The 13,763-nt window shown below is 32.8% G+C and overlaps 1 protein-coding gene across 4 annotated transcripts in view; it reads left to right on the top strand.

The window, feature by feature from the left end:
• Positions 1–13,763, top strand: part of DIAPH2 (diaphanous related formin 2) — an 813,387-nt gene that overhangs the window by 215,020 nt on the left and 584,604 nt on the right. For all 4 annotated transcript variants that reach the window (XM_081278193.1, XM_081278192.1, XM_081278190.1 and 1 more), the window contains one exon: positions 11,329–11,439. In XM_081278193.1, coding sequence (XP_081134319.1) covers positions 11,329–11,439 — 111 coding nt within the window. The remainder of the gene's footprint in view (positions 1–11,328; positions 11,440–13,763) is intronic.

Below are 13,763 nucleotides of genomic sequence, written 5' to 3'. Positions count from 1 at the left end.
TGTTATTACCTCCAGTTTACTGATAAGGGAATTAATTTGCTGGAAGGCTAAAGCCCATTGAAAAATCACATAATGGTTAAGGGGTAGAACTGTGATTTGAACTTAGGTCTTTGTGATGCCAACATTTGTATATTGCATTGCCTGTATTTTAATGTGACACCACTACCATAGATTAGTTTACCCCAAACAATGAGATGAGATTAACATTTGCTATCCTTCAGGAAGCTGGACACAATGGAATGATAAAGTAGAAAATGTTTAACAAATAACATATGGAAAAATCACAGACATCTTGCTAAGTATTCAAGAAATTGTTGAATACTGATTATAGATGCAAACTACAATTTGAAATTTCCTATTCTAATGAGCTACAAAAATTAGTAATTTGTTATATACAGAGCCTTGTACTCTCACAAGAACTGAGCAGATTTGTTTATTTGTTGTATTTAATGTGAATAAAAAATATCCTTGAAAAGTTTAAAAATATATTCAGAATGCAGAAATGAAAAACAAAAGTTTAAATTTGTTGTTTAAGAAATATAATTAGTACTGTATTTTAACAGAATTAATTTTCTATTTTGGTAGTATCCTGAGACATCTCAAAATGTTATTATAGTCTCAGGAAGTAATTTTGTTAAAATACAGGACTAATTGTATTTTAAAATAATAACTATATATACCCCTCTTTTATTTTAAAACAGATTATTGACTTCTCAGGTTTTTTTTAGTCCATCTGTAAAGTAAACTATTGCACCTGTGATAGGATTTTCAAGAAATAAGCAGGAGATAAACCATCTATCTTGACATGTTCTATCTTTACTGTCTTCCCTTTAACTTAGTGTCATTCTCCAGTCTCATATCCTCTGATGCTGGTTTTTATCTGAGTTATGCTTTTAACTAGCCTCTCATCTCGCTTTATCATTTTATAGTCCATGTCTCTAAAAGAATAATCTCTACTTGTTTTCTGTTTTAAATTACCTTTCACAACTCAGATTTCTCACAGTTCTCAAAAAGGCATACTGTCATCCTGTAATTTCAAAATCCAATGGCCTCTTTCCAGTGGAAGAATGCCACTGATATCTAGGTACTCTTCATCATCCTCTTCTTTGAAAGTTTTTCTTCCTTTGCCTTCTAGGCACAGTTTTCTCTCTGCTTAATGACTACCTGTAATGGTTCTTTCTCTATTTTTTTCTTTTTTGATACTGGGGATTGAACTCAGGGGCACTCAACCACTGAGCCATATCTCCAGCCGTATTTTGTATTTTATTTAGAGACAGGGTCTCACTGAGTTGTTCAGCACCTCACTTTTGCTAAGGTTGGCTTTGAACTCCTAACCCTCCTGTTTCAGTGGTATGCCACTGTGCTTGGCGTTTCTCTATTTTTTAATGTGTTTCCCCTCTTTTGACATTCACATTTTCTGTCATTGATCTTCTCTATTATCATTTTACATCCACCTATCCATATATACATATGTACTTATGCAAATACATGTATATATGCTCATAGACATATACATATTTATTTTCTCCATACATATTCTCAGTTACTTCTCTAGTATTAACGTGCAACTTATATCCTAGGAAATCTCCAGGTTTATAAATGCAGATCATACCTTTCTCTTCATTCACAGCTGTGTCTCCAAATACTGAACTAGTTATCTTACAAATGTTGCAAAAATAAGAAATTAAAAATAGCATTCATGGGGCTGGGATTGTGGCACAGTGGTAGAACACTTCCCTAGCGTGTGCGAGGCCCTGGGTTCAATCCTCAGCAGCACGTAAAAATAAATTTTTAAAAAAGGCATTGACAACTACAACTAAAAATTAAATATTTTAAAAAATAGCATTCATAATTGAAAATTGCCAAGTGTCAGTGTTCTAAATACATGTTATGTTTAAACCTCGCAGGAATTCTAAGAGGAGATAGTTGCAGTAGCCCCATTTTATGGATAAGGAAATTGAGGCCCATAGAAATTAAGTGATATTTCTAAGGTCACAGCATGGCATAATAGGAGATAAAGCCTAGATCAGATATCAAGGTGTCTGGCTCCAGAAATAATGCTATAACTACTACACTGTACCTCCTTTTCCATTGAAACTTAGCTTATTATTTCTTCCTCTTAACCTGATTCATCCCAAGGAGTTCTAGTTTTCTCCTTGTGTTTTCCATTTTAGAATTTACAGGCATTGTTTGCTCCCCAAATCTTTAATTTTCCTGAAGACATTGTTCTTCTTTGCCCCTGTAGCCAGGCAATCATTATGTCTTCTTATTGTATAAGTATAGACTATGACTATCTCATTCTCTCTTCACTACTGCCTTTATCTTCTCCCACCAATATTGATTCAATAATTTCCTAATTAATATCCCATATTTTCACACCCTTCCCCTCCAGAAAAATGCTCTATGATGTTCTTAGTTATTCTCAAGAAATAAATCTGATTCTACTCTAAGCATATATTAGAATAAAAACTATGTTTATTACCCAGTGCTATCTTGATGAAGGTGAAGACCTTACTTGTGACATATGAACTTTTTCAGCATGGCACCATCTTAACATGATGGCCTTTTAGCTTGTTATTCTTCCCAAAGTACCTTGTGTTTTAAATGAACCTAAATATAGTACTTCCCAAACAGTATATAGGCTTTGCAGATACCTTCATTTTATCATGCAGAACACTTTGTCTGAAATATCTACCCTTGACCACCAATATCCCATTACTCTTTGTAAAATTTAGTGAGAGCCCAAAAGAAGGTGAAATTAGGTAATTTCCTCCAGGAGACTTGGAAGTTTTCAGTGATGATAATTCAACTAGGACATGAAGGGTAAGAACATTCCAGAAATTATCTTCTCTAATAAAAAGTAGTATTGTGTAGGATGAGAGGTAAGAAGTGCTTCTGATAGGTAATAATATAGGCTACAGTAGTATCTCAGTTATTTCACCAAAGAAGACAAAACAAGGTATTTTCAACATTTAGTTGAAACTTATATTTACATATCCAGACAGGAAAAGCCAGGGTATACTGAGCATTAATAATTGTTTATGGAAAGAAAAAGTAGTATAGTTAACATCCAATGACATGATATCAAAACAGTCCCTGTCTTCGTAGACTGCAATTAGTATGAAAGGTGCCATGTCCTTTCAGCATTTTAGGAGCTATGTAGAGAAGTGTGTTAGTCTGATTTAATACATTTTAAAATGATTTTCTAACATGTCAAAAATAATAGACATGTTTTCCATGTTGTAATTGGATCTGGTTCACAAAAACAGAGCAGTAAATACACCTGCTTCTAATGTGTAATAGCTTCACTATCCAGACCATACCTATTTAATAAATTCATCCTTTTGGAATATAAATGAGAACCAAAAATGAAATAAAAACAAAACAAAACAAAACAATTCAAGCAATCTGCAAAATGCCACCAAATCTATCACTTAAGTTTCATGGGAAGAAAGACCTATGAGCCTTTTATCAGCCTCTCATCCTTCTCCTTGTCCCTTGTGGTATCTTAATGAGCTTAATTATCCATTTTCCATCCATCTCAGACCAGAAGCACAAATTAGGAGAGGGTTTTTCCAGACTGATGTACTGGGATCATCAAGAAGTGATGGCTGGGGCTGGGGATGCAGCTCAGTGATAGAGCCCTTGCCTGGCATGCATGAGGCCCTGGGTTCCATCCTTAGCACCACCAAATAAAGGGGGGGGGAAAGTGATGGTTGATAGCCTAGCAACAAGAGAAGAATACTTAGAAACAAAAACATAAAAATACTGAAACTAGAATGCAAACAATAACATTTTATTTTACTTGTGCCACAGTGAGTAGTCATGCATATTTCAATAATTCCCCAGGGTATCTGTGTTTCAGCAAAGCCCCCCACTAACTCCCATTTTTAATCTTCCTGATGAGTCAGAAATAATTTATTTAAATGGTATCAAGTATGATTTTTAAGAATGTGGGAATTATGTAACTCAGATCGTGTCCTATGTGACCACATATGGTGATGTTTAAGTAATCGTTCAGACACATGGAGTGATTTTATGTAGCTTGATTCTTTCCACATGGTTCTTAATTTTTGAGATTTTACTCTTAGCATACTTTTGAACTAGCTATTACATTTGCTTCCGCATGCTAAACTTTTCTTGTTTTCCTTTTGCCTCTATGTTTTATTAAAATTTCCTATGTGGTTAGCTGTTAAATTTGCTGATTACTAGAGCAATCATGAGATCTTTGATCCTCAGTCCTTTGCTTTTCTCATTCTGATGATCCTTGAGCAGTGTCATTCAACCTCTGGACTTCAGCTAGCACTCATATATAATGTCTCCTTCTGAGCTTCAAACTTTCTCCTGACTAACAGATCCCTTATGTTTGGCAGCCTCCAATTCAAGTTTTATGTTATTCTTAACTGTACTTATCTTCCTGTTCTTCAGCCTTTTCTAAACTTATCTCTTGACCTAGCTTCATCTTATATTTCCAAATCTGGTTAGACTTACCATTATTGACCAATTGGTGGACACCAGAAATATAGTAGTCATATTTACCCTGATCCACTGTCCATTCCATTAATCAATGAATTCTATCAGTTTTACTTCCTTACTGTTGTACTGCCCTTCCTTGGCATAGTATTCCTCTCTCTCCATCCCCATTGCTGTTTTTTAAATTTCAGGGTTTGTCACATGCCATTATTTAATCATTTCCTCAGACCCTTTAACATCTTCTCTCCTTCTTTCTAAGCCCTTTTAAGTAATATCCTATAAAATTATCTTTCAAAAATGTAATTCTTCTCAGAATAAAAACCTACAAAGTCATTCTATAGACTCTAGGATTAAAATCTACATAAAATACTCAATCATCTAGCCATTGATTTCTCTTTGACCTCATATTCCACAGTTCTTCTACATAACTATTTCCTTGAGCCATACTATGCTTTATTTCCCAAACATTCTATGGTTTTCATCCCTCTTAACTCCATAACTTTGTACATGGTCTCCTTTGCCTGAAATCCTTTTCTATTTCTTCACCTAATTAACTGAGTCTGAACATGTGTATATTTCTTGGTAGGTACTTATGTTGACTTAAACCATCTTTATCCCTAACTCCTGCTGGGCTAGGATAAAGAAACACCTTATTAATGTCAACAGAGTACTTAATAAGGTCAAGTATGTGACAGTGTCAATAAAATTTTAAAAGCACAATTTGTCACAGTTAATGGCAATATGGATAATCTGTCTGACAGTGCCCTAAAGTTGGCAATTATTGCACTCCATTGCTCTATGAATTGTAATCCAACAGATAGTTTCTATTGTTTCTAAGCCTGTAAGTTAAAATAAATAAGAGGTTTTAGCATGTCTCAGTAATTTTGAAGAAGCTCATGTTTAAATATTTTTCCTCCTTTGATGAATAGCACGCACATGTGTGTGTATGCTAGTGAGTGAATACATATAGAATGTACAAAATATAGAAATTTCCTTATGAGATAATTGACTAAAATTACAAATATAGAAACTGATTCCATTTGCTCTTTAAACATCAGAATCATGTATAATCAATGTACAAAATTCATGGCCTTCCTAGAAATTCGATATTTTGTTTCTGATGGGATCAGTATTAAGAACTGAAATATACACACCAATTTGTGTCTTCATACATGTACTTTGGATAATAATGATCATCACATTCAACCATCATTAATTACCCCATGTCCCCTCCCTTCCCCTCCCACCCCTCTGCCCTATCTAGAGTTGGTCTATTCCTCCCATGCTCCCTCTCCCTATCCCACTATGAATCGGCCTACTTGTATCAAAGAAAACACTCGGCATTTGGCATTTGGTTTTTGGGGATTGATTAACTTCACTTAGCATTATCTTCTCTAACTCCATCCATTTACCTGCAAATGCCGTGATTTTATTCTCTCTTATTGCTGAATAATATTCCATTATTATATATGCCACATTTTTTTATCCATTCATCTATTGAAGGACATCTAGTTTGGTCCCACAATTTAGCTATTGTGAATTGTGCTGCTGTAAACATCGATGTGGCTGTGTCCCTGTAGTATGCTGTTTTTAAGTCCTTTGAGTATAGACCGAGGAGAGGGACAGCTGGGTCAAATGGTGGTTTCATTCCCAATTTTCCAAGAAATCTCCATACTGCTTTCTGTATTGAATGCACCGATTTGCAGTCCCACCAGCAGTGTATGAGTGTACCTTTTCCCCCACATCCTCACCAATACTTGTTGTTTGTATGCATAATAGCTGCCATTCTGACTGGAGTGAGATGAAATATTAGAGCAGTTTTGATTTGCATTTCTCTAATTGCTAGTGATGATGAACATTTTTTCATGTGTTTGTTGATTGATTGTCCATCATCTTCTGAGAAGTGTCTGTTCAGGTCCTTGGCCCATATATTGATTGGGTTATTTATTTATTTTTTTTTTTTGGTGTCTAGTTTTTTGAGTTCTTTATATACTCTAGTGATGAGTGCTCTATCTGATGTGTGAGGGGTAGATATTTGCTCCCAATATGTAGGCTCTATATTAACCTCACAGATTGTTTCTTTTGCTGAGAAGAAACTTTTTAGTTTGAGTCCATCCCATTTATTGATTCTTGATTTTGATTACATATTGGTGTGAATATACTATGTATATAACCAGAGATATGAAAAATCATGCTCTATATAAAGAATTGTAATGCATTCTGCTGCTATATATAAATAAAACAAAGAAATGGAAAAATGTAATGTATCTTACAATGGAATATTATGCATCATCCTCAGTGAGTGAAGTACTGCTATATGTTACAACATGGTTAAACCATGAAAACATTATGCTAAGTGAAATTGTAATCACTTAGATTATGTAATTCCATTTATGTGCAGTATTTGGAGTAGGCAAATCTATAGAGATCGAAAATAGATTAATGGTTGCCTAGAGGTGGGGAGTGGGATGAGCAGGGAAGAAAATGGAAAGTGACCTGTAGTGGGCACTTTGTTTATTTTAAGGTGATTAAATTTTCTAAAATGAATTGTGATGATTAATGTAAAACTCTATAAATATATTAAAAAGTGTTAAATTATATCCTTTAAAAAATAAGAGAGAGCCATTTGGATGAACCTGTATTCTTCAGTTTGAATCAATGTCTCTCCTCCCCCCCTTCCCCGCGCGTGCGCATGCACCAAGTCCTTATAGCAGTAAGAACTCAGCCTTCCTTATCTGAAAGAGCATTAGGCTATGCCTTTAATTCTTCCCAGCAAATGGATATTGTTAACAGAAGGTATCCCTCCAGCCGCTCTTTAGTCTGCAGAGAAACTGAGGCATTTGCAACACTGAGTCAGTTAGAGGCCATCACCCATGTGATGCTGGAGAAGAGATTAGATTTCTTAGGATGAATCCTTTTCTTAGGGTCATACTTGCACATTACCATTAACATGGATTTTTGAATTGTGTACAGAAGGGAAAGAGTTAAAATTTAACAAGTCAGTGATGACCAGTAATTTACAGAATATAATTAAAATAATTATAACCACAAAAAACCCTGAAATATATATGACCATTTTGACATCTAAAGCCATTATAAAGAAAATAAGCAACAGAGGAAATCTGGGTAATGGACTCTATGATATTCAATTCAAGGGCATTTATTTTCTTTTTGTTATAAAGATAAATGTTATTGAGCAAGACTAGATTAGCATGTTATAATGTAGTAGAAATAATCCAAGGATAAATGTCATAAAGACTCAGTTCTAATCCCAACATTGGGGCTTATTAGCTATATGAGCTAATTAACTAATTAACTAGTATCTCTAGGTTTTATTTCTTTACCTTTAAATGAATATACTAGCATAAAGTATTTTATGTTTCTCTGATTTTAAAATACCATGATTCTTTACTTTCTATCTCTGGAGTTAGATTTTTTTTTTAAAGCAGATTGATTTTACATTGTAAGAGGACAATACAGTTCACTCAGGCTTTTAAAGAATTTTATACTTGGAAGTTGAGCATACCAATTTTAGAAGTTTCATTATTTGGGAATGAGTTTTGTATTTCTTTGGTGCTTAGGTTTTAGAGATTAGGCAATAAGGTTTTTTTTTTTTTTTCTTTATTTAAAGTCTCCAGTGCTGGACTACTTGGTCAGACTTTCTTCAGTGTTCTATATCCATGCCATCCACTATAGTAGCTACTAGCCACGTGTAACTTTTAAGCACTTGAACTATGGCTAGTGAAAATGAAAAACTGAGTTTTTAATTTAATTATAATTAAATTTCAGCTGTGATTAGGGACTATAATATTAAACATTACGGTGTTATAGTATAAGTGTGTGTCTATACATGCACATGTGTGCATGTATTTGCATACATGTGCATGCAGAGTAGGGAGTAGTATGGCAGAAAGGAAGGAGAGTAAGAGACCTTTATATTGGATGAAGGAATCCTGTCCATATTACTGCTCAGAATGTATGGATTTGGATTCCACAATCTAGCAATCATTTTCCACTTTTGTGGGTTTTTTAATTCATATTTTGTTATATATATGAATAATTTACTACTTTATGTGGTAGGCAACATGTTGTTAAAATAGCCGTTTTTCTAAGTTTGATATTCCTAGTATATCAAGCACAATGTACCCATTAAATTTATTATCTTACCTATTTTTAAAATCTTTTGTTGGATCAATCTTTGAATGGAGTTTATGAGATACCTGGATTATGTGCTGAAATTTTCTGTATTTGTAGTAAAGTGGTATTATTTAAGAACATGAGTTTTCTCATTGCTCTCTGACCCCATGTAAGTTATTTATCTGCTTTTAGCCTTAGATTCCTCATCTGTGAAATAAAGATAATAGTAATATTTATATCATATGTTTTTTTATGAGAATGAGATTAGATAGTGACTTATATGAAGCTCATACTACATTACTTATATGAAGCTCATACTACATTGTCTGGCATTTAATGATAGTAAAACTAATGATGATGATGAATATTTGGGGTTTTGTATTCTGCTAGGAATTCAGAGTTCACCCAATGGATATATTTCATATAATTACATAATAGAATTTTCTTTCCTATAAGTCAATTAGGTTTTTATTAAATTTTGTATTTGTAAATAGTGTTGTTATTTCAATTTTGAATTGATATTCTGTTTTCTGGAAAGGGCAGTAATTGTGACATAAAGGAATGAAGATAATTAGGTGACTTTTGTGTTCCTCACATTCAGGCAGTATAAATATTTCTATAAAAGAGTTCTGTTCTAGCAGTGAAAATTGTAAAATGATGTGGTAATATTATGATTCATTGTGTTGTTTGTAATTAATTAGATGCCTATTAGAATTTGATAAACAATAAATGGTACATTGTCAAACTATTCACTTTATTAAAGTACTGACTTGAAAGTGTCTCATAATTATTTTATACCATCGTCAATAAATTCATCATCCTTGTTCAACTATATATTCATATACTGTAGGTAAAATATTTAGTAGCATTGCAGTGTTATCTTATTAAATATAGTTATTTAGATGTTGGTATATTCATTAATTTTGACTTTTACTATTTTTACTGTTTCTTGGTTTAAATACTTTTATTTGTTCAAAGGTACAATTATAAGACTCATTAAGTTGTTTCTTATGGAAATGTTCTCTTTACTAGTTGGGTATTAATGCAAGCCATTAAACTTGAATTTCTGGCAAAAACCATCATAGCAGATGGAAATTTTTCTCACTATTAATTTTGGATTGGGCATGTACTTTGGCTTGTTTGGTCATGTCATAGTTGTAATGTAACAAGAATCATTCAAGCAAATACAATGTTATAGTACTATACACAGGATGCAAACATATATCCTAGCCTATGAAAACAATATAAAGTCTTAACACAATTTCTTATTGTAATTGGAAGGTTATATATTCCATTAATGCATAAACTTCATAATAACTTGGTTGGTGTATCCTTGTAACGTAATGCCAAGTCTATGAAAATATTTAGTTGTTTGACTATGTTCTCCTGATATCTGAATATCTTAGAAACTGAACTACATTGTTCACTTATCATTTAGGTATAAGTAATGTTCTAAACATCCTTAGTTGTCTTCTTCAACTCCTTTAAAGCATGCAGCTTTTGATTTTTTAATCTGGATGTGAGATAGAAGGGTTGATCTCCCCAAGAGCAGCTTTTGATATAAAATTAAAAGCAATGTACCTTTTTAATCTTCTCTATGTTAAAAAAATAACTCTATGTTAATAACAGGTCTAGAGAAGTCAAATGCATTTGAAATATATTTGTTAATGTGTATTTTCCATTCTAAGTACTTATTTATGTTTTTATTTATAAGTACTTAATATCTTTACTAAATTTGGCATTTTCCATGAATCCCCTAGCAGTCAGCTCTTTAAGTATTCTACTACCTGTTGCATATATTAAAAATAGTCAGTTTAAATGTGTACCTCTTCAATTAAACTATTAGCCATTTGCCTTAGATTTTATCAGCATTTTCTAAAAATGCTATTCAAGAATAATATATGCAACACCTGGAAATGAGCATTTTGCCAGTTCTCTTCTTGCTTGCAATTTCCAGATAAGTCCCTCTTTTGAAAGGAAATTTCAAAATCAGAAGGTTAGAAGAGCAAAATTCATTTTCCAGTAGAAATATAATTAATGAAACATTTCTTTTGGAAATAAACATGTACACTTCATTATGCTGAACATGTTAGTATTGGTATCACAGTGCCTTCTAGTTGATCTTAACTCACTCACATTAATATTTTACACCAACCATGTTAATTCATTTAGTTACATATTTTAATACTCTATATATTTTGTGTTAATCTATCCCAATAAGAGGATAGAAATAGTGTAAATCAAGGTAATAATTTTCCCAAGATGTTACTGTTCCCTGTTTGATAATAGGCTAGTTTTATAACTATATTTGATTGATTTTAGAAAAGTATAACCATATAGAATTGAGGCCAAGTGCACTCTGAGGACAGCTGGATATGAAAGATACATTTCACGAACTTTTCAAGGGGCCCAATATGCACACTCTTTGAACTTTGGTTTTCTCAGAGGGAGTTTAATATTCTTTCATATTGTTCAGTAAAGCATAAAATACTTGATCATACACCACATTTTTGTTAGAATTATTTTGGACATCATAAACTTTATTGTTTCTTTGTTCTTAATCTAAAGTCATAACCATCATTATTAGAAGTATTTGCATTTCTTGTTTTATAATATGTATTTTTGCCTTCAGTGAATGCATTTATCCAAATGCATTCAGTAAATATTTCCTTAATTTATTTGAACATTTTCTTTAACAAATTTGCTTTCTTATTTCAGGTGGCATGCATGCAGTTTATAAATGCCCTTGTCACTTCTCCATATGACCTTGATTTCCGAATCCATTTAAGGAATGAATTCCTTCGTTCAGGACTAAAAACAATGTTACCAGTAAGTTTAGTGTGTGTATTATGCTGATGAACTTTTAACAATTTTCTCTTTGGACAAAAGTATATTTTGAAATAACATACTTATGTGCCTTGCAGTTTTCTTTTGTAAAGCTTTAGATGTTATGTAAGCTATTTTTCATTGTGGTAATGTCATTCTCAGTGTAGAAATCATGATTCCAAATTCAGCTAATGGTGTGCCCTGAAGTGATGTAGATTTTTTTTTCTTCTTCAAGTCAAAAGGGAACTTCCTTTTTTTTGAATTTTGAGAATATAGAAAACTAGTTTGTGTGTGCATATGTGTGTGTTTATGTGTGTGTGCAGTCAATTTTCAATTAGAATTTTTTACTTTTCTCTTTGATAACTTAGATTGCTCTCATTTGTATTCAAAATAAGTATGTATAGAGTTCTCATTAGTTTATTCTAGATGCATTGCTTAAGAATGGTGCTCTTGTAACAGTGCTTTAGGAACTTTTCTAAAGAAAAGCAGTTTTATTTCTTAATTGAATGTGAATATTTGTTCTAATTAATAGTGTTAAAATAGGTTTGGAATAATTTCATAGTCAGAATTGGAGACAAATGAACACACTTATTCTGTTAATACAAGTCCAATTACTGTGGCTCTATATTTTATTTTGTTAAGCATATTAACTGAAGAGTGACTTTCTTTAAGATTAAGGCATTGTTAAAGAGACAAGTGACATTTCACTATTCTTTTCACTTAAGCTATTGAGAACACACCTGAGAATGAAGAAGTAAAAGTCAAGGAGGAAAAAGAAAGGGCTGAGCAAAGAAAAATCTTAATAATTGATGTATAGTACCTGGGTTTCTAGATATGCCAAAATTGGGGAAATTTCCTGGTGAGGAGCCAGCATGCAATATGCATCTGTCACTTGTGGTTGGATACTCTTAAATGAAACCCATCATACCAAATTGTAAGATTGGGTCTATTTAAACCCATTTTAATAAAATATATTTTGGGTCTTCCTCATTTAATGCATTTCTATGTTAGTGTCATCTTGAGTGGCTCTTTAATTTTTGACTTGAAGTCCAGGCAACTGGACACAGTGAATCCAAGCAACGATTTTTGTGAACCATGTAGAGATTCAGGTTCAGTGTGTAGTTCACGTAAGTGCTTTCACCAGTTATAGGATATGTGACATGTCCTTATTTTTGTTTTATCATTAATCTCTCTTTCTGCAAAACCTGTGGCCTTAGATAGCTAGAAATGATCTTATACTCTTTTTATTTTTGGTTGCTTTTAAGTTGTCATCTTAATGGTTTTCATGCCTACTCTTACTTGTCTTGTTCTCTGTTTCTGGGAAAATAATGTGTTTGGATACTTGCAGTTTCCAGGGGATCCTTAGCATACTTTCCTCATTTACTAATATGCCATGTTTCTGTTGTACTTATTACTACACCTTTCAGTTCCCTCTCTCTAGAATGAAATGTTCATTTTTCTCACTACTACTAATGAGTTGCTAGTTAGAGATACTGTAATATTTGTTTTAATTTATTTTATTCCTCATCTTTTCAGAAGAGATATGGTAGCTATTCTAACCTTTTGCACTTTTGTCTGAATGTATTAATCTCTGCCACTCTTGGTGATCTCATGGTGTGTTATTCATTTAATTACACTGATAGCTAAGATTTTACATCAGTGTTTCTAAGTTCTACTTTCTACAGTCCATTTAGCCCCATGTAAATCCGCTTATGCTACTATTTACTTCTGAAAATCTGCATTATTTATGGATGCTTTCAATTAGACTTTTCTTTATCACATTTCTTCAATATGATCCACTTTTTGGATCTCAGTGATTCCTTAGCAAGAGAAAAACAGTAAGCATAATTTTTCTGCTCTCAAAATTTTGGAATGGAACCTACAGGAATTCTCAAACATTTTCTGTAAGACAGTAGAGTTAAATATGTTCAAATATGGCTATGACTGTCAACCAAGTAGTTGAACATACCCCTGAAAGAGGTGTGTGGTTTGAAAATATAAATCCTCCTCAGCTATTTCTGATATGTAAGAAGAGAAACAAAATCTAGGGGGATAGACATTTAGAATATTAGGTTTCACTACTGGTTTTTTTGTTTTTTGTAAAAGTTGTTTAGATGTTGATGGACTTTATTTTATTTATTTATATGTGCTGCTGAGAATCGAATCCAGTGTCTCACACATGCTAAGCAAGTACCCTATCACTGAGCCACCATGATAACCCTCACTACTGTTTTTGATGTAGTTAAATTATCATGATTTGGAAAAGAACAGAATATATACTAGACGTACCTCTCATTGTCAACTACTATCTAACTCATCTGTTTAAA

Source organism: Spermophilus citellus (genome assembly GCF_964194105.1).
Source record: "Spermophilus citellus genome assembly, chromosome: X".
Classification (NCBI taxonomy): Eukaryota; Metazoa; Chordata; class Mammalia; order Rodentia; family Sciuridae; genus Spermophilus; species Spermophilus citellus.
Note: the sequence above shows the minus strand (reverse complement) of the source record. Positions and strands in the feature narration are given on the sequence as shown.